This window comes from Gallus gallus, chromosome 4, assembly GCF_016699485.2.
Source record: "Gallus gallus isolate bGalGal1 chromosome 4, bGalGal1.mat.broiler.GRCg7b, whole genome shotgun sequence".
Taxonomy (NCBI): Eukaryota; Metazoa; Chordata; class Aves; order Galliformes; family Phasianidae; genus Gallus; species Gallus gallus.
Window position 1 is genome coordinate 75,396,171 of NC_052535.1, and position 21,872 is coordinate 75,418,042.

The 21,872-nt window shown below is 34.5% G+C and overlaps 1 protein-coding gene across 4 annotated transcripts in view; it reads left to right on the forward strand.

Moving 5' to 3' along the window:
- The window catches only part of LCORL (ligand dependent nuclear receptor corepressor like), a 72,554-nt gene that overhangs the window by 42,230 nt on the left and 8,452 nt on the right, over window positions 1–21,872 (forward strand). The window contains exons 6-7 of one of the 4 annotated variants that reach the window (NM_001397492.1): window positions 2,154–2,244; window positions 3,673–4,504. The exons of 1 other annotated variant lie outside the window; for it this stretch is intronic. In NM_001397492.1, coding sequence (NP_001384421.1) covers window positions 2,154–2,244; window positions 3,673–4,504 — 923 coding nt within the window. Of the gene's footprint in view, window positions 1–2,153; window positions 2,245–3,672; window positions 7,900–21,872 lie in introns of those variants that run through there. 2 more of the 4 variants (NM_001031160.3, NM_001389437.2) reach the window with 2 other exon arrangements.

Here is a 21,872-nt window from a genome sequence, read left to right on the forward strand (position 1 = left end):
AGAAATGTACCAGGGAAGAAGCATGATCTCAAGGGGCACTGGTTTTCAAACAGATTCCTGTTTGTCATGCAGGAGATAATGTGCATAAAATTACTATAGTATGTGTGAACATCACATCACAAGAAAAAATTTGTTAAGCTGAGAAAATAATCTTGCTGAGCTCAGTCAGTGATGACTTTACCTGCTCTTTTGTGTGTATATCAAATCTCTCACATTTCTCTTTCACTCTTCTTGCTGAGGATCACGTTTCGATAGAACATAGTCTTCAGGGAAGTGCCATACACATATTTAATAGTTGCATTTTCTGTGTTGGACATTCAGCTGTCTTGAACCCGAAATGATTCTTCAGTTCTGCTTACCTTTTAGAGGTCCAAAATGTATCTAATTTTTTTTTGCCTTAGCAGTATACTTTCAGTACTCTGCTCTTTTTAGTCACTTTAAAGCTTACTGAGGGCTTTTGTTGTCAGTGGCACTTGTGAAAAACAGTGGATAAAAATTATATGATCTGTTCAGATTTTGTCATGAATCTTTCCAGAGCCTTTCACTTTTTCCCTAAGAATCTTGTTAATTTCAATTCCTGTGTATGTTGATTAGACAGAGCCATCCAGGTTGGCTATTTTGATATTCCAAAGTCTTTAGCAAAACATTCTATTTCAGTTACAGGTTCATTTGTTTTTTCAGCAGTGTATCTCAGAACATGTTTTCATTTTGCTGTTTGTTTTGATTTTAATCTATACTTGGTGTTCTTTTGTTCTTAGTAGTCAGGTGATAGTGACCTAATGATTAGCTCTTTGCAGCCTGATGAGTTGTGAACTTTGAGGTAGTTTTCTGAGGTATTTTTTCTAGTGACTTTGTCCAGCGATCGCTTCTGAGCATTTTATGTCATGGTGCCTGTGACTGCCAAGTAACTGAAGGTGGAAATTGTGAAAGCAGATGCACAAACAAAGGCTGACATAGTTTGTATCACTAACAGTGCACAACAGATGAGATCTGTCTGTTGCACAGGAGTTGGGAATATTTTCCAGCTGGGTAGGCTGGATAGTCCCTGCAGAATATTTCTGTGATTTTAATTGGCTTTTCCTTCTGAAATATTACTGCTTCAGAAAGCTTGATTTAGCATTAACTAGTGCCTCCTTTACCATCCTTAGGGTTTAAGAAAGACTTTGAAGAGAACAAGCTTGGGAGAAAAGGGTCATCTTGAAAAGTAGCATATTTATAAATATTCTTTCCCCTGATCTACAATGCTAATTTTTCTCCTAACTCTTTTTTCCAACATAAGATTGTTTGACAAAAACAGTCAAAAACTGTATTAAGCAGACCAAAACAAATAGCTGTATTGGCTTCCTTCACAAAACTCTATTTCTTAGCAGTATGGTTAATAAAGCAGTTGATTTAAAATAAAATACAGTTTTCTTTTTCAATACTTGATAAGTTTCAATGTCCAGCTATAAATTTTGAATATAACATTTGCCAGAGTCTTGACAGAGTTAATTCTCACCCTAGTTCAGGTCTTTCTGGTTCTGTAGTCACATTATTACATCTGTGTGGGGGCAGCAGTTTATGTGTAAACAAACTGTTAGAACCTTTAATGACATAGGTCCCATATACTGAAAACATGGCTTGAGCTCTTTCTTCCCGTTTATTGGGAGACTACTTCTATTCCTTTTTCATCCGGTAGCCTGGTCTGATCTCAGAACAGGAGATTGGTCTAGAGATCTCCTGAGGACCATCCTAGCCTGAATGATTCTGTAACTCTATGATTTAATTAGATCCATTTTAATTTCATTATCAGATTTGTTTACAGTATGTGTATACAAAATGACGTGAAGCTCATTGCCTTGGAAGTAAACCGCGCAGTGTCCATGCATACATGGTTTTTAGGAAAAGTCATGTGTTTCTGCTTAAAACAGATTCTTCTTTTAAATTTTGTTATTTCTGTGTGAGTTTTTGTTTTTCTTTCTTAATCTTAGAGAATTTTACTATAAATCATCCAAAACCATTTACAGACAGCTGATACTCTGAAAAAATAAGGCGTCAGAAATTTTATAGGATAAATCTAACTGCTTAAAAATTGTTCCATAGGTACAAACAATTGGTAACAAAATTTCTGAGATAACCCTTAAACTGCTATCATCACTACTCATTCTTTGCAGGGGATGGAGTGCTAGATCTCTCTACAAAGAAAAGCGCAAGGTTGGAAGAGCCAAAATACGATCCCTTGTGTTCTGAAAACTCGGTGTCTGGGTAAGCAGCTTTTAGGACTCTCTTCGGCTTATGTAAAAGAAAATCGAGTTTTCTCTTACTTCTCTGAAGTCAGGTTTTTTGTTCATAACATATTAGTATATACTGACACACACGCGTGGTTTATATTTTGCTTTCAGAAGAATTTGTGTCTCTCATAAGTGTGTGTCTATGTATATATCATATGTTTCATTTGTCCTTTTTATTTTTTTCTGTTTAAAGAAAAGTTATCAGAACAATCACCAAACTTTAGTTCATGTTACTAAAAATGAACTGAAAATTGATTATGTAGACACAATGAAAGTAGTAGGACAGTAGAAGAGAATGCAAATTTATTCTTTCAGAGTTCACTTAGGAAACTGCAGTTTTTGACACCAAAAAAAAAAAAAAAAGTTAGTATTTAGATCTAAAATATTCTTCAACTAACATGAACAAGTTAAATGACTATTATTTATAATACTCCTTAATATGAGCAAGAGAATGCGCGTGAGAGAGAGAGCTCTTAATCATCATACTTATACTTACATCATGGTTCTGGCTATGGTGTGTGGTGGCAAATAGTTAAATTTCTTTATCCAGCAAGAAAAATGTTGCCTCTGCTGCAAGCTACCACAGATCTAGAGAAACGCATTGTTTTGTTGGATTTTGTTATAATTTTGGCATCCTCCCATCCACTAGCCATAGCAGGACCCTTTTTGTCACCTGTACGTCTTACAAAGTAACTTATTACAAATAGGAATACAATAGCAGTACTTGTTGGATGGTGTAAAAATGCATTTTATTAATTTGTTGATACGAAGAAGTTTTAAAAATTGATATGACTTTGTAATTAGCTGTAAGTAGTGGCTAGAAGTTTTTAAAACTGTGTTTCATTTTGCCAAAATGGACTTGATTGTTAACTATGACACTTTACCTTATGGTTGTAGAAAGCCTAGTTTGTGTAAGTCTGGGATGTTTGTGTGTAGTTATGTACTTATTGCTGCAAATTTTCTATGAGGGGGTTGACTCTTTTATTACTTGTTTAGCGGTAACGTCACGTTTCTACTAACAAAAACTCCTTCAGGATTTGGGTATTTAATGGAACGTTAATTGTATATATAATTAAAATTATAACAGTGTTGCTCTGCAAGCATGTGAACAAGGGAATATAGCAAGCACATGAGAATATTACCAAATACTGAGATAGGATATAAAGTTCTTGGAAGGGCTGCTGTAGAAGCCACGGTATGATTTTCGATGCACTGTCCTACCAGAACTGTAACATTTTGCTAGGATAATCATTTAACTACCACATCTCAAAGGCTTAAAAGTATCAGAAGCAGTGATGTTACCGAAGCAAGGAGTATAATAAAGGAGTGGACCCTTCCCTTCCATAGCTGTGTGAGAGTCTCTCATACATCAGTTTACCATCGTTTCATTCCATCCATCCAGGAGACTACACAGACACAGAGAGGACTATGTGGAAAGAAGTGCTGAGTTTGCAGATGGTTTGCTCTCAAAAGCTTTGAAAGACATTCAGTCTGGAGCACTGGACATAAATAAAGCAGGCATACTTTATGGCATACCTCAAAAAACTTTACTTCTCCACTTAGAAGCCTTACCAGCAGGAAAGCCTGCACCTTTTAAAAACAAAACTCGAGATTTCAATGATAGTTATTCATTTAAAGACAGTAAAGAAACTTGTGCAGTCCTACAAAAAGTAGCCTTGTGGGCAAGAGCTCAAGCAGAGCGCACAGAAAAAAGTAAACTCAGTCTACTTGAAACCTCAGAATTAAAATTCCCAACAGCTTCCAGTTACCTCCACCAATTAACTCTGCAGAGAATGGTCACACAATTTAAAGAAAAAAGTGAAAATCTCCAGTATGAAACTACGAATCCTACTGTACAATTAAAAATTCCTCAGCTAAGAATAAGTTCTGTGTCCAAACCACAGTCTGATACTGCTGGTCTTCTGGATGTTATGTACCACGTTTCTAAAACCTCCTCAGTCTTAGAAGGATCAGCTCTTCAAAAATTGAAAAATATACTCCCTAAACAGAACAAAATTGAATGTTCTGGACCTGTAACTCACTCAAGTGTTGATTCCTACTTTCTGCATGGGGACCTCTCTCCTTTGTGTCTTAATGCTAAGAATGGGACGGTAGATGGAACCTCAGAAAATACAGAAGATAGTTTGGATCGTAAAGATAATAAGCAGCCAAGAAAAAAACGTGGCCGCTATCGGCAATATGATCATGAAATAATGGAAGAAGCAATTGCAATGGTAATGAGTGGGAAAATGAGTGTTTCCAAAGCACAAGGAATTTATGGGGTACCTCACAGCACTTTAGAATATAAAGTAAAAGAAAGATCTGGAACATTGAAGACTCCGCCGAAGAAGAAACTCCGTTTACCAGACACTGGCTTATTTAATATGACAGATTCAGGGACTGGCAGCTGCAAAACTAGTAGCAAGCCTGTGTAGAATAATTGTTAGCAAATTGTTTTGTGTGTGTGTGTGTGTGTGTGTGTGTGTATGTATGTCTGTATACACACACAGTGTGAGAAATACATATGTTCACTCTGACAGGAGACGTGAAATGATACAGTTCAAAAACCACATACATGCCTTTTGAAAAATAGTTTTATTCAGGGTTTTCACTGTGGACAGAATTATAGAGTTCCTCACTTAATTCTGATAGTGTGTATTTAATATAATCCTCGTATAAATAGGTGAAAAGATTCAGGTTTTATTTAGTAGTCAATAGCATAAAGATGTTTTGGGAGAACGAGTATTTGTCATGTGAAGCATAATTTTTAATTGATGAAGAATCACTCTACCCATTCAACGGACCATCTTATTACAGAAATACACAATCTATGGTTAGCAAACTTACAAACTTCACAGAATACTTGCAATAAATTGTAAGTAACTCAGATTATACAAATCAAGGGATTTTTTTAAAAAGCTAGCTCCTTACCAGGAAGTGAATTTGTGAAGTATTAGTAGGATATAGTACATTCTGTGAAAGAAAAAGAAAAGTTAATCGTTACTTAAATATCCAATACAAGTAAGAAGGAGATATTTCATTACTAAAAATGTGTGTTAGCAGGCATAAACTGCATTTTTTATCATTTTAAGAAAATTTTGTTGGTGGTTTAGAAAGAAATTGGTGTTTACAAAGTGTACACTTATGAAACCCGAGAAATTACTGTAGTTATAGAACTATTAAATATGAAATAAGATGGAATACTTAAGAGCATAACATAATTTAATCCTTATCATAATTTTCCTTTTTAATTTGAAAAATAAGGTGACGTATAAGGTTTCAAGAGAGTTGAAATGCAACTTAGAGCATGTTCATAATGTGCACAGAATGAGCTTGAGAATGGTTTTTTGTTTTGGTTTGTTTTGTTTAAACGTGCTGGTTAGTTGATGTTATGACTACTTAAAATTTATTTAAGGATTGTGTCACACTCCTACTGAAAAACCTCACTGTAACTGTAATGTATTTGCTGCTGTGACATTTCAAAACATTTTCAGTTTATCAAAATGAATACCAAGTTACATTATCATTTTGCTAATAACCAAATTTGCAGTTCAGGGTCTTGATAGAAATACAAATATTAAACAGTGAAGCTGTTTTAAACTTTCAATAATATAAATTCTTTATAAATTTGGTAGTTAGAAGTTAGGCAGTTCACTTTAAATACGTAACTTTTAATAGACTATAAGGGAGACCAATTACTTTCATATTACAGTTTTTAAATGGATTTCAAAGTATTCACACTGGACTTTATATCAAGCTTAATTTTTTCATGGACTATCACAAAGTGTGTGTCTGCGTATGAAGAGCAGAGACTTCATGTATTCAATACAGAACATAAATGCCCTTTTCCTCTTAAAATGTAATTATGTCTGTATGCATCCAATTTGGGATAGAAAAAGACTTTCTCCAACTTTTATACATCTGGGGCACACGCGTACATATATTGTCAGTTTTTTCTTTCGCACTTAAATTTTCATATGCATAGGTTAATTATTAAAAAAAAGAAAGGGGACATTAGATACGTATGGGCTACATCAGGTAGCTTGATTTTTAAATGAATTTGCCATTAAAGTCACTGGAGAGCATACTTGCAATATTAGTGGCAAAATCTAGTCCATATTTATTAACCTTACTGAAAAATAAGCTTACACTTTAAAATAGAGTAATCTGTAAGAATTTAAGTGAAACTGCACAAACAGTGTATCACTTTTTTGGTCTCTCAGATCTATACTGAATCTTCAGTGGTTAAGGTTTACTTGCATATTTCAAAATGAATCCTTTTTTAAGCAGAACTGTACCTGATAACAAGGTCAAAAAACAGCAGGTGTCAGGGTCATCTTTCATTTTAAAAGAATTAAGCCATATTTTGTGAGGGCCAGAAGAATTAAATTGTTAATGCATCCCCACTGGAAAGTGAAGTTGAAAAAAACGTTAAACGTTCAAGTTCTGTTTTACTTGCATAACTTTGGGGTTTCGATACATTGCCTAACATTTGTACCATACTGATGTTTTCTACTCCTCAGACAACATTATAAATTTGAGTCCGAAGTTTATATTGAAGGCAACTTACAGTACTCTTTTTATATCATTTAGAAGATGACCTGACCAAAAATATAACAGGATTCATAAAATCAGGGATCATTTTACTATTGACTTAACAGTACTCAGTAGTTTTGTATGTAATATTATAATTAATTTTCAACATTTTAGTACTTGTATTTATTTTTTGGTCAGAAATAGTATATTAAAATATTTTTTGATAGTTTATAGATGATACTCAACCTGTAAGTGTTTAAAGGAACAGAATTATTTGTTTCTAATTATTAGGCTAACCTTTGATTACACAACTAAGGAAAGGCAGGGAAATGTGTAGATTCTCCTTCCCCAACCCCTTTGACCCCACTAAATGTCACTTAAATTACACACTTTGAACTGTTTTATAAATTCTCTTATCAGTCACTACTTAGTAATTGACAACTTCTGAAAATCCGTGTTTCAGCAGAATTTTAAATGAAGGCGAAAGCAAGCCCTACGTGCTTTCTACTTATTTGAATGTTTCTCAAGTATTTTATATTAAAAAACAGTGCCTCTGTTTTTAGAACTACTGCTCAGTAAAGCTGTTTAAACCATTTCTGGTAGCTAATGACAATTTTATATTAAATTGTATATTAACTTTAGTGAGACTGATTTTTTAGTTGTTTACAGTACAAATACTTGTATTTGTTTTTTAATTGCAGTATTTCCATTGTCGCAGTAATTTAGTAAAACTCTGTGGCTGCCTTGATTTTTGACAGATTTTTGTTAACAACTGATTTTTAGGCAATTAGTTATATTTATGCATAAATCAATTGCACTATAATTCATGAATTATTTATTACAATATTTTCTAATGAATTCCATGTATTTGTCTTGTGTTGTAAATGTACTGTAATTCTGTTTCTTCTTTGTGTTGTTATATTCCTAAATCTAATTGTATGAATTTAATTGTTTAGTTAACGTGTTTCTACGTTGTAATTTGTAGTAAAGCACTTCAATGCTTTTGCACATAAATTTACAACACTGATGTGTGATTGATTTGCTCATTCAGTAAAAAAAAAAAAAGAAAAAAAGAAAAAAAAGAAAAAGAAATGAAAAACCTGTACGCTGACTCATTTGACTTACTCCCGAGGCATACGTTTATTAGCAGTGGCATAAGAGCAAGACCTGTACAAATTAAGCATTTAATGGCTAGTTTACTTGCAGAATTTTATATAGCAGAGATAATAGCTTTCAGGAAGCTATTTAGAATGGACGTATTATTCATAAATGAGAAGAATTTCAGAAAGCCAAAGAATCTGAATATAAAATTAGTTTGCAGCTACAAATTATCAAAAACTATGTAGACTCTTAAATGGAACTGAATTTTACTAAGAATATAGTTTAAATACAGCTTTTTTTTAGATAAATGTGTTTACTTAGTAAAGTCAGAAAACAAACATTTCAGTAAGTACACATTTGTTTCTGTAGGAGTTCTATGGTCCATATGAGTACTTGCAAATGTGTTCTGTTGCTGTTCTGTTCCTCTTCTCGGTCTTCCAAAATGTTGCTAGATTGGTCCTTCTTCCTGTGGCTGAGAAAGCAGAAGACAGAACTTTAGGGAAGGAAGTCTTCGGGGAGTCCTCTAGTAGCACTTTTTCCTGAGAGTTTATGAGGAGAAATAGTTACATCTAAAATAATAGATGGGAAGTCTAGTTCCTAGCCTTATAACATCTCTGCCGTTGAGCCAGTTTTGGAGTCCAGTCAATCGTCAGTCTGTGGTATTAAATGACCCTCCCCTCCACCAGGGAGATAGCATAATTCCATGCTTCACTTTTTTTTCTGCAGAGATTTTGGGCACAAAAGGGAGCAAGAGAGCAGCAGGTATTAATCCTGGAGGGGCTTACAGGGGAAGCCCTGTAAGCACCTCCAGTTCCTACCTCCAGATCCTTGCTGGCAATTTTTATTTTTATTATTATTATTATTATTGGTTATTTGTAAGTTGTGTAAGGCAGTTCTGAAAAGGATGTGTGCAGTTGCAAAATAGCTCATTCTTTTTTCTATGGAATTAATGCTAAAGCTGCTGTGTGAGAATGTAAATTTAAAGGGCTATATGGAAGAATTAAAGGAATTATAGAAAACTGAAATACAGTTCCATAATTGCATTGAGAAGCTGTTTACATTAGTTTGTTTGAATATGTGGACATCTCTACAGACAGAGACTCTCTTTTCAAACAAATGTGTTGCTTTAAAGCAGAATGAGCTCTGCTCCCAAATGCTGACCAAGGCAGGGGTTGCTCTGTTTCCAGAAACAGGTCATTTGGAGCATGGTAGCATTTTACAGTAGGTGAAGTTGTCTGTCAGAAACTTAACGTGTGAAGGGAAAGTGGTTTGTAGTTGTTTCGTGCAAGGGTAGGTAACCAGGAAAGAAAGAATACTAGGAGAGTGTGCAGCATGTTACTTTTTAATAGATGGATCTCAATATGGCAAATTCGGAACTATTTTTGAGGCCTATGGAAAATGTGATTATTGACTTTGAGGAGGTTTGAGGGTTCTGGAAGTTTCTTCCACCAGTGAAATATCTGAAATAGGAATTACTCACATTATGAATGCAAGCAATCTCCATTAAAAGATCACTAGTGAAACTCAATTAGGCAGAACTTGCAAGCCTGAAAAGGCAGAGATTTAGTCTATAAAAGATTGTGCTGCACCCTGCAAATTAGTATGTAACAAATCTACTGTGATTCACAAACAAAATACCCGTGACCTAGCGATGTGTTCTTTTTTTTTTCCCCCTTCTGTTTAGCTTTTTGATACGTTATTTCCTTACAGTCATGTTGATGGGTAGGGCAATTTTTATCTCTAACTGTATTATTAGAATATGCTTTATTTTCACAAGTATACTGATATATTTTGACACCTTGTGACTCCTGAATTTGTAGGATGGTCTCTAATAAGACAGAACTAGAAGTAATATTCTAACTCCTCAGTGCAGAGGTGTTTCAAAATCAGTTAAATCCTGATGTAAAGCGTCCTCAAATGTTTTTATTTTAGATCACAAGTACAAAGAGGGGTTTAATATTTTGATGCCTCCAATTTAAACATAATTGCAATTTGAATTAGTAGTATCACTATTATCTTAGAATTTATGAGTTACCAATATTACCTATTGATTTTTCAGTATGTTCCATTTCATACTAAATATTTCAAGAGAAGGAGAGGATGTAAGGAATTGTTATGCATAGTTGGTTGTTTTAAAGCTCTGAACTATAAAATCCATATGGGACAATAAAACTACAAATTTGCTTGTATAATTTCTAATAAGAAACCTGAAGCTGAAAGATATTATTGATGTTAATTACATTGAGTATGAGCTAATTAAAAAATAGGTAACTTTTATATAAATATAGTACATATAAAAAATGTCTGTTCCTTATTCAAAACAATTGTAATACCAAACAAAATTAAGTTACTCCAAAGTTCAGGCTTAAATGCAAAACATTAGGCAAGATAGTATTAGGTCAAAAAGTTAGTGTCATGTTCAGAGTTTGGTGATATGTTTAAACAATACATACTTTTCTAAAACAGAATTCTTCTAATATTTTCTGGTCATGCAATTGGTTTCAGTAAAACATTTGAATTAGGTGTTAACTATCTGGTGATAGTTGCTATCCAATTTGTATTTAAATGAAGAAATATTTGTACTAATTTCTTCCATGGAAAATTTTCAGCTTTTCAATATAAATGATTGATTAGGTAAGTAGTGACATTAGTTTTAATAATTGATAAAGAATGAATTAAATAGTTAAGGTAGTGTTTCATAAGTGATTTTATTTTGAGTTAATATATTTAAAATAACTGCTCAGAAGTCTTTCTTAGATATAGACCTACCCTGTATTTGAGATTTAATTTTTATTAACTTTTTTCAGAGCACTTCCTTATTCCAGCCATGATTCTCTCTCTCTCTCTCTGTATAAGGAAGGAATATGTGTGTGTGCATATGTACGTGTGTAATGTATTGAAGAGCCCTTGATGCACCACTACAGTTATTTAAGTACCAGAAGGAAAATTTTTATCTGAAAAGAGTAGTAACAATAGCGAATGGTACTTTTAACATTTTCTATGCACCTATTAAGATCAATTGTTCTAGAAAGATGGAGAAAAACAAGTCATTAAAAGAATATTTAATGACTATCCTAAGAGCATTCGATATGTTTTGGTACGTGAATAGCTTAGGAGGTGTCTCAGGAGAGATGGATCCATTCTTGCCTCAGCCACATGCTTGAATTGTGACCTTAGGCAAGTCATTTACCATCCCTCTCTGTGCTTCAGCTGCTCAGTTTGTGAAGTGGCAGTATCACTGAGCCCCCAGGTTCATGGTGAGGTTTTACTTAATTAACAGCTAAGACAATCTCAAATGTCAGGAAGTTAACACTGCTTAATTACATTTAAATACAAGAAGTTGTGTTTTGAGCTATTCTTTATGTTCCATAGTTCTGATTGTTTTTCTTCTCATGGTAGGATTACCACAGCTACATATAAGATGCACAGCTACATATAAGATGCAACTTGCAAGTTTGAGAGAGTTGTGCAAATAGAACAGAACTGTTTTGCAAACTTCAGGTTTTTAATCTTGAGCTTAGCCATTGTAACAAACAGTAGTTATGGTGTTTTACTGTAATTTATGTTTTGTTTTGATTTGTTTTCATTTTCAGTTCAAGCTCAACAGCTGATGCAAATTCAGAGGAAACTACTAGTTTGGAAAAAGGAAAATCAGCATTAAACAAAGTTTTGGAGTCTTTTTGTTCATATCACTGGCAACAGACTTTGGCTATGTTAAAATTTTTAATGCAAGATGAAAACGTTCCTATAGTTTGCAGTTGCAAACAAACACATTCAGTCCACTCTGAAACTCCCAGTTTCCTTACTGAAGAAGATGTTCATGTTTCATTTTGCAATTGCAAAGGACATATGATAACAAAAAGGTGCTGTTTACAAAATCAAATACCAAACACTTATTTACCACCTCTGCCTATTTGTATTAAAGATTTCCATTCTTTGTCATGCCAAGCTGTAGCGATTGGATGTATTAAGACCATGGTGAACAAAACATGTAGTTCTCATAAGTATTGTGCTGAACAATTGCAAAATTCTACCAGGCATTCTGTGAAAGCAGTAGCATGTACATCTTCAATTACGGACTGTGATCTTTTAAACAGCATTAAAAATTCAAATAGATCTCGCAGCCCATCACCGCCACCACTGTCACCTGTGCAGGATAAAGAATTTGAGACAGTGGAAGGATCAATTATGGATTTTCCAATTTTAGACAATAACAAGCCTGAAATATCTGTCAACCAGCCTCCATACCTCTTGCCAGCTGAAGGAAGCAATGGGGAATTTGAATATGGAAACAAAACTTGTGGAGGAAAAGTGACTGAATATTCAGCTGGAACATTGCAATCAACAGATGAAGACAACAATTATATAAGTTCTGAGAAGGCTGAGAAAGGTGAACATGCCATTTTCCAAGATTTAATGGACCGTATTAATGAAAAGTTAAAATCAATAGACACTACAGATATAGCAGCAAATCTTGTAAAATTTTCTAGCAGTGACAGGGCACCAGAAAACGATGTAAAATTAGGAGACTTTATAACCTCCCTTTTGCATAATGCTAAGGCAAGCGATTATAGTTTTATGGAATTACTTCGCCAACATGATAAGGAAATGGAAAATAAAATAATCCAAACAAGATTTCGAAAGCGTCAGGAAACTTTATTTGCAATGTATAACTCTCCCGATTCACCATATATTCGATGACAGTCTTTGCAAATCAAGAGACAGCTTGCAAGCCTTGATGAAACTTTTGTAAGAAAAAAGTCAATTTCTGAGAGGAATGCTAAGAAATCTGCAAAGAGTTTTGATAAGATATACCCAAACAAAAGGCACAGATTAACTGTGATAGAAGATAAAGCTTTGCAATGTCTTGAAAGTAATCCTTGTATGAATTGCCATACCAAACAAGTATGTTTTCCAGTACACCAAACAGAGTCTTTCAAACTACCTCTTCCTAATTTTCAAACCAGCTCTGACTTTCTAGTTCTTTCAGAAGACAGTGCTTTTGCAGCCAACCAGACTAAATCTGCAAAAACTCAAGATTTTGCAACTCTAAAAGAGACTGATCAGATTCCTCTGCATGGGGAAAGTAACAGAACCCCAGGCAGAACTAAACGCAACATTGTGCCTCCTGGATGGTACTCTGTGTACGTAACAAACAATATTGTATTCAGAAAATCATCTGATGCAAAGAAGTCTGTGGAATGTTTGGAAAAAATGCAAATAGATGAAGATGTCCATGCTGAAAGATGCTGTGACATAAATATAAGCAAAATTGTGAGAGACACAAATCTACAAGTTGTTGTAGAGCGGTTAGAAGATACAATTAACTTAGCTAAAAAGGCTAGCAATTCATGGTTAAATAGTTACAAAATAAGCCAAAAAGTAAAAGATAATGCTTATGAACAGGTTATGAACCCACTTGCCAGAAGAGACTTCCCTTTCAGTGTGGGTGAAACGGGATGCACAGGACAAAGCTTCCTTCCACATTCACATTTGTCAAACAGCAATAAAAACAAAACTGTGTGTGTGACAAGCAAGCAAGAAATGTTTATAGATCAAGAAATTAATGACAGCCTTTTGAAGTCTCTGAGCATTGATTTATCTACATCCAGCAATGAGGCCTTGCATGCAACTTCTGACGCTAGGGAATTACCATCTTCCTTAAGCTACTCAAGTCCTGTTAAGCTTATGTTTGTCTCAGAGGTTAATAGCAGTGAAGGTATCAAATATACTTTGACATCTGCAACTACATCTTCTAAAGGAAGTACAGATATTTGTTCCTTTCAGGGGTACACAAGCACTGTGTTAGACAAACAGACCACAGAGAATCTGTCTCATGCAATCTGTGTCAGTGATTTTGAAAACAGTGCCAAGGAGGAATCAAGCTGTGTTTGTGCAGAAGCAATTACAAGCTCCTGTGCAGTTGGTCAAACTAACTTAAATGATTCAAAACAAAACGAAGTTGTGGAGAAACCAAGCAATAGTGGTGACTCTGTTTTAAAAAGAAAGCCTGGTAGACCAAAGAAAATAGGTCCTCAAGTTGTTAAGCAGGTTAAGAGACCTATTGGGCGGCCTCCAAAACCAAAAGTAGATGTAACTGAAAGGAGAGAATGTAGAGCTGAACTCAACAGTGATGGTAAAAGTACCAAATCTGATGCATCAGTAATGGAAGAAGTTAACAGCAACAAAAATATTACTGTGACAGTTGTTTTCGGAAGGTCAAGAAGAACTAAAAGACATGTTTCTGAAGGTAATCTAAATGTAATCACCACTCTGCCCAGAGAACAGGTTGACTTCAGTTTTGCCAATGACCACAGCAAAGCGAGGCGTACCGCAGAAACTGAAAATGCTTTGACTGAAATAGTGAAAGCCTTACAGAATTCTTCTACTGAAAATGAGGTCTCTGGTTATGACTACGTTAGACCCATCAAGAGCAACCTAGCATCACCGCATCCTTGCAGCAATATTATCCGGCCAGTTAAGAAACCATTAACTACCATTCGAAAGCCTGGTCGGCCAGCAAAAGTAAAAATTTCTGGCATATCTGTGACTGTTAATAGAGTTTCACCTCAGGAAAGAAAAGTGAGCATTAGCAACTGTTTGCCTCCTTTACAACAGCAGAACTTGTTAGAAAAAAACATATCACAGGAGAGAAACAATCAGCTGTGCAATAATATGAGTCAAGTAAAGAGTGTGCAGAAAGATTCTAGAGAAGATGGATCAAACAGTGTTACTACAACGGTGTCAAGAAAACGTGAGATTCCATTGAGACACTCTGTTAGAGACAGAAAGCCCTCACTGCATTTCTTACATTCATTAGCATCCTCTAGTGCATTTACTTGTAGAAGTGCCTTGCTGCATAAATCTTACAAACTCCATTTGAGAAAAGCTAAAGATCAAAAGGAAAAACGTAGGCAATCAAATCAGAGCATAACATCCACAGATACCTCAGAAATGAGAAATTCAGGAAATTCAAAAATGAATCTTGAGGACGGTGATTTTGGGCCCATTAATGATGTATCATCGGATCCCATTTTTTCATCAAAGCCTTCTCTCAGGTGGTGGGCTACTTCCGCTTCAAATGACACTTTGATGGAAGAATTAAATAATAGATTTGAACAGATAACTAATACCTGGTTGCGAGTGGGGGGAAATGAGTTTGATAAATGTGTATGTGAAAACAGGGATCCCACTGAACAAGACTGTAACAGTGAAATGTCAAACCCTTTAGACTCCTGCCTTGTAGAAATTGAAACATCACCTATAAAAATGCTTTTTCAGAAAAAGTGTAACATGAATGAGCTCTGCACCTGGTTTATGCAAACTACGGAAACGCAGTCTCTCTCACTAGTGAGAAAGGCAAATGCTCGCAATCCTTTAGAAGTAGTTAGTACTAGGGAGATAAAGATGGAAAATAAGCAATCTGATCTTAGTACTTGCCTTTTCAGAAAGCACTTTAAAAAGTTTGCACTATCCTCTCCTTCAAAACCAGCAGGGAAATTGCAAATATTACACAATATGGTGAGGTCTCCAGTCTTAAGCATGAAAAGTAATTTCACATTAGCCAGATTAAAAAGAAATGAATTTAAAAAGTTACAGAATGATAGGTGGGGACAAACAAAAAAAAAGCTGTATAGCCAGGCTCCTGGAGGCTGGAAATCGAAAAAGAAAAATTTACAGTTTTTTTGCCAAAGCCAGTTGTTTAAAAGTGCAAGTGGGGAAAGCAGTGATGGAATGCCTGTGCTCCAGGAAAAAAATACAGTAGAAATCCAGCCCACTCAAACTTTGGTAGAATCTCAGAGTAGCCTCTTGCCAACTGAGAATGAAGCCAGAGATGCATTTGTTCAACAGATGATGGGATCTTCTGACTTTAACCCACATCCCAGTTTAGCAAATATACTTAAGTCACACACAGAGACAAATGGAACAATTTGTTGCCAACAGAATGTTAGAAAAGGACAAAGCCAAGATAAACTGTTTCCAAATACATGGAAAGCCAAAACCTTTAAAGATTGTAGAATATTTCTGAGAAAACTCAGCCATGTTGAGCAGCACAATTCGTTTAAGTTAAATAATGTCATTTATTCTCCTGAAGCTGTTGCAAGTAAAAGCCATCAGGCCTATTTGGAAGAAAAAAGACAACCTCTTTTGAGGTCCCATTCTACTAAGCAAAACGCATTAAAGAAACAAGAGAATGAAATGGAAACACCTAAAGGATCTAATTCTTCTAAAGTGACTGAAAGACTGGATGACCAGTTTCACAGCAGAGAATTAAGTAGTGGTGTAAGCCATGATGATAATCCTGCTGGTAGTTCTGAAGTTCTTATCAGAATAAACAAAAGAAAAAGTCCACAATGGGAGACCACTGATACAAATGTAAGAAAAAGGCATAAGAGACAATCATACAATAGTGGACAAATGGCAGCTTATTACCCAAAGTGCCAAGTAGGTAAGTTCCTGTTCCCCCCCTCGCCTTAAATTGCAATCTTAAATAATTAGAGAGGTCAAGCAACTCAGCACTTTGGATTTATTTTAATGACATTCCTATTAATTTCAGAGTAGTAATGAAATTAAACATAGCAGATTAATTCAGAATTGCAAATTCAACACATATAAAATATTTTACGCTTATTTTTCAGTTCTAATAGGTTTGTTACGTTCTTTTATGGCTATAGTGTTGCAAGATGAAAGGAAAAAGCTAAGTAGGAGCTTACTGTTGTCCAGAGAGACAACAAATCAATTCTGACATACTGAAGTCGGTGGCAGCTGGTTATTAATTTCAACATGAAGAATTTCATTCCATGGTATATCTTCTCATGTTCTGAGGAAGGGTAAATTATAAAATGAAACGGAAATTCAGTTTATTAACCAACAGAGTTGTTTGAAAACAAAACTTTTTTTTCTTTGTCACTTAATTATTTCTAATGTAAATCTGTAATGGTTTTGTAATTAAGTGGTAAAAAATAGCACTATGTACTTCTGAGAAGTATTCGTTCAGAGATCCGTTTTAGTATCCGTTCAATGCCAAATGAAATATGCTGACTCTAAAGGGTTTGTGCATTGAATCCTTACAGAACGATTTCAAATACAAAATTATTCTAGTTGAGTACAGTATACAGTTACCATGCTGAATGCATTTGTTTGGAATGTTTTTAGGCTAGTATGAATTCAGTCTATTTTTAAAACTAGCTATTTATAATACGTTGTTATAGATCTGTGATCTCAGAAAGGCTGGTATATACTTACAAAGAGGGTACACTTGTGAAATTATTTCTTCTGTGGTGTGAAGAGATCTCCTTAAACAGAAGTCTCATCTAATTTCAATAAAATAACTAAGATTTTAGGTATCCACCTAAGCAGCAAAAGAGTTCTGCAGAAGGAATTCAATTACTGCAGAAATACTTGTTTTTAGAAACAACGCTGTATGAGCTAATCTGACTTTATTGCCCAAAGAATAAAGAAAAAATTTGAAACATCAGAGCAAAATCTTATGTCCCCCTTTGTATTTTATAATGTAGAAAACAATCCCAGATAATAAACTGAGGTATTAATTTAAGTTGTAATATAAACAGTATTATGGCTCTTTGTATACTTCATTTCTTTTGTGCTTTATGTAATATACAATTCTTCATATTAAGCTCATTCAGTGTAATCATACAGTGCTTTTCTGAGGTACAGAGTTTTTTACATTTATGCTATTATTTTTAACTTGCTGATTTGGGGCCAAATAACATAAAAGAAAACCCAACTTGTTTTTAAGAAGTTCAAAGTTTGACACAAGGTTGCTATAGAAAAAGCTAGAACTAGAAAAGGAGATAGTGGCATCTATCTGTTTCTTTTTACCAATGAAGAAAGAGCTCTCTCTTCTTTTTATTTTGTAATTTTGACTGTAATCAAGAAAATTTTGCATTCAATTTATATTTATATTTAATTTTTTTCTTGCTATAGCAATGTAAGACCTATTACTGTGATATGGTCCATGTTAGTTTTAATTGGGACTCAATTTTATTTACCTGATAACTTTCCTCTCATAGTTTTGAATCTTCAGAAAAATCTGATAACTATTTTACATTACTTCATTTACAGTTTTTGTTTATTTTCCCACTTATTCATAGTTAATCATATCAATTGTTGTCTTTATAATGGATATAACAGAAAGTTCCTTGATAAAGGAAATGTTAAAAGACAAAGAATTATGATTCTGGAGCTTTCTCCATGCTTGTAAACCTGTCTTTTTTCAGGGTACTGTTTCGGTATAGAAATTGTCTTGTTCTGGCATGTTGATTCAACACTGTGTACTGTCTGCACTAGCTGAGGAAATCATAATGATATTTTTAGTCTAGCATGTAGTTACTGGCTAAAAAGAAGGAACATGATTTCGAGCTGTGCGTGCATGCATTTTCAAACATAGTTCCTGCATCTGGAAGTTTAAAGCACATGAAAGCATCATTACTTGTTCATGTGTTCTTTGGATTGTATTTTTGTTGATATGGTATCATAATTTACATCATCATTCTGTTGCCATGCGTGAAATGTTCTTATGGTGACGCAGTCGATATTTAAAGTTTTTCTTCAAGTTTTACTGATCTTGGTGTATTCTTAAAAGATGGAGGTATTGTGATGCTGGTTTGTTATGAAGCGTTGTGGCAAGTAGGCAGAATGTTGTCAGATTTTTGTGTATAGTCATTTTTTGTTAAAACATACAAGTGGAATTGTCAATTGAGTTCTTAGGGTTCAGGGTAGTACCGAGAAACAAGACTAGCCATGCAGTCAATATAGAAAGAGAAGAGAATGAATCTTTTTTTTTTTTTTTTTTTTTTTACACTACCAGTTTTATTCAAAGTAAGGTTTAATGAGTAATAAACAACAACTCCATTTCTCAGCTGTTGCTTCAACAATGCATTTATGTGTCAAGGGCAGTTCCTTTTACTGTAGATGTATGTTGTGATCATTTAAATTACTTTTTGTAAGAACACTGAAACATGTTTTCTTTGCCACCACAACAGTACGTTGTGTTAAAAATCATTTAGGAGAGCATTTATGTTTCTTTCCATGAGGATGGTTCAGACCACACTCGTGTGCTTTGGAGTCAGCAAAGCTTAATCCTAAAAGCTTTAGTAGAGCCAAGCTAAAATGAGAGAAACTATTATCCTTCAATAAAATGGAACACAATAAAAGACAATAAGGATATAGTTAATATATTTTTTAAATATATGTGGATTTATCAGAGCTGAAAAGGGGATCATAGACCTACTGCAGAAGCGGGCAGTATCTCATGCTGTGATGACGTGACATACCTATCCACTTAGCCTTTGTATCGGGCTGGGATCTCATGCAGAAGAGCTTTTAAAAGTGTGTTCTGATAATCATTTGGCTTTTCTGCTAGTCGTCTGAAGTTTCAGAGAAAAGTTCTAATGTTTTTCGTTGATAGAGAATATAAATTTTTGATTTTAATTTTTCATTATATTAGAATGATGTTTTAATATATCTTATTGAGGTCAAGTTAGCTTGACACTTAAAATGTGAATTTGCTAATCTTTGTAGTCAATTCAAAGCTGACTTCAGGAGTCATGAATCAAACTGAAACCTGGGTATTTTTATGAGTCTAATTGTTCTCTTGATTGTGTGTGTAAGGTAACCTCTATATTATTAGGACAACAAACAAAATTTTCCTCAAACAAGACTTCCCTTGGCAGACTTATATTTTTTCTCAAATTGGGAGGCAGTGCTGTGTGAGCCCTTTGTATACGTGAGTATTAGTATGGTATTAATATTCCAGTATTGTTGCTTATTTGACTTACAGTGGTCCAGTCCAGCAGAGAGGGCTATACAATGTGAATAACTTCTACTACTGTAGAAGATATTGCAGTAACCTAGTGACAAAAACAAGGTCTTTAGGAATTCTTCCCAGCTATCTCTTTCACAAAGGAGAATGTTCTATGTTCGTAATACAGAACAAATGTAAAATATTAGATGAGGTAAAGTGCAAGAGACAAACAAAAACAATCATTAAATCTGCTGATTTCAAGAAATGCTTTTTAACAGCCATATCTTAGGATTTTTCTCAAAGGCTTTTCATAAGAACTTCTTAGCTTCAGAATGGTTCACCTATGGCGTAGATGGAAATTTTCATAAATGTAATTGCAAGACAGTAAGTTACTTTTTCATACAGACATGAAACAAAGTAAGAAAATTGATTGAAAGCATAGAAAAAGTAGTGAAAAGAATGACTGCTCTCATTAAGTGGACCATTTTTAAAGTACAAGTATTAAAGCAGAAATGTGGACTTGATTTATAATTGACTACACATGTGTAATAAATCCTGCCTCATTTATTTAACTTAATGATCTCTGCCTCATTCCCCTGATCACAGTAGTGGTGATTCTAATACCACAGTCTGATGCTTCAGCTTCTTTTACACCACGAATCTCCATAAGCCATGGGCAATTGTGTAGTCCTACCTTCCCATGGCTTTCTCTCCCATCATGTGACCTAATGAACAGAACCGCTTACAAGTCGAGAGGTGTATAAATGTTGGGTGCTGTTTTAAGTTGTGATCATTTACATACCACCTTGGGATATGTTGTCTGTCATGCTTTTTTGAAGGTTCTGAGCTTATTTGAATGGAAGACTTATTTCAAAGAATGCAACTCAAGTCTTCCATTTCCTTCACCTGGCAGGAAATTTCAGTAGTTGAGTGTTGTGTTCACTATGCTTTTACATAGGATTTATATACCCAGTTTCACAAATATTTTTTTCTTTTCATTCAGTATCGTTGCATCATATCATTTTAATTCAATTTCCTCCAAAACTGAGAACCTCACGCTTTCTCACTTGTTCTCAATTCAGAATAAAGTGATAGATTTGTATCTTTGTGTAGAGAATTGATAACACTATCTAAATGTGTCTTTTTGTTTTTGCTTAATCCATTCTCAGGAAAAGAAATTAGTAGTTTTCCCAGGCCTGCCGAGCAATTATGAAGATACAATGAGTACTCAGTGGTCTTTAATTACACTCAAAAAAGGTATATTCTGGATTTAGAAAGCAAGGGGAACGGTGCCGATAAGACTAAGCTATTCTTTGCGTGTATTCTTGGGTAGATTTTCCTTCCTCTTTCACCCAATCAACATCATCTGCTTGGATGATCAGAATCCTTCTTCAGATTTTCAGGACACATATACTGCTGCATTAATTACCAGTTCACCCTTTAAAAAGTACTGTCCTTTCATTTTGCCATAACTGCAGAATTACGCTTTACAAACATTGTTTAAACAAAAATTGGGAGTAATAGAAGTTATTCTTTTTTTTTTTTTTTTAATGTTTCATTAGCAGTACTCTAAGCACTGTCTGCAGCGTTGTGCAGAGTTGTGGTGAATCCTATGAACTTATCTGAAATTTTGTTTCAATTTAGGTAAACAGATGCTATTAGAAATTACATTTCTGTTTTTTTCACGTTCCTTCTTAATTGAATTTATTCTGTAACTAGGTAGTAATTTAACATAAATAGATTCAGGGCGTATTTTAAGGACTGCATTTTCTTTAAGGCATCAGCTCTTATTTCCAAGCCGTATGTTTGTGAATGCCAAAACAGCTGCAGAATTGTCAGTTCAATTTCATTCTATTTTTTAACTGTTTATTTTTCACTGTGTACTTCAGCTGTTCTCTAATTTTCTCTTATACCTGATAGATTTGTAATATATATAAACAGGAGTTCAGTCAGCCTTCATCGTAGATATCTTCAAATCCAAGTATGGAAAATCTTTTCTGAGTAGTCACGACTACTTTTTAATCCACCTTTTCTTAAGAAAAGGTAACTTTTATTTTTTCCCTGCAGAAGAAAGATTCGTGTCTTTTCCAAAGCAGGCACATAGGCAGGCTTTGTCTTCCTAGCTCCATGCTTTTGGGCCAACAGCTCTGGACACCTCAGAATTCTAGAAAAGTTTGTTTGTACTCTTGTGAAACAGG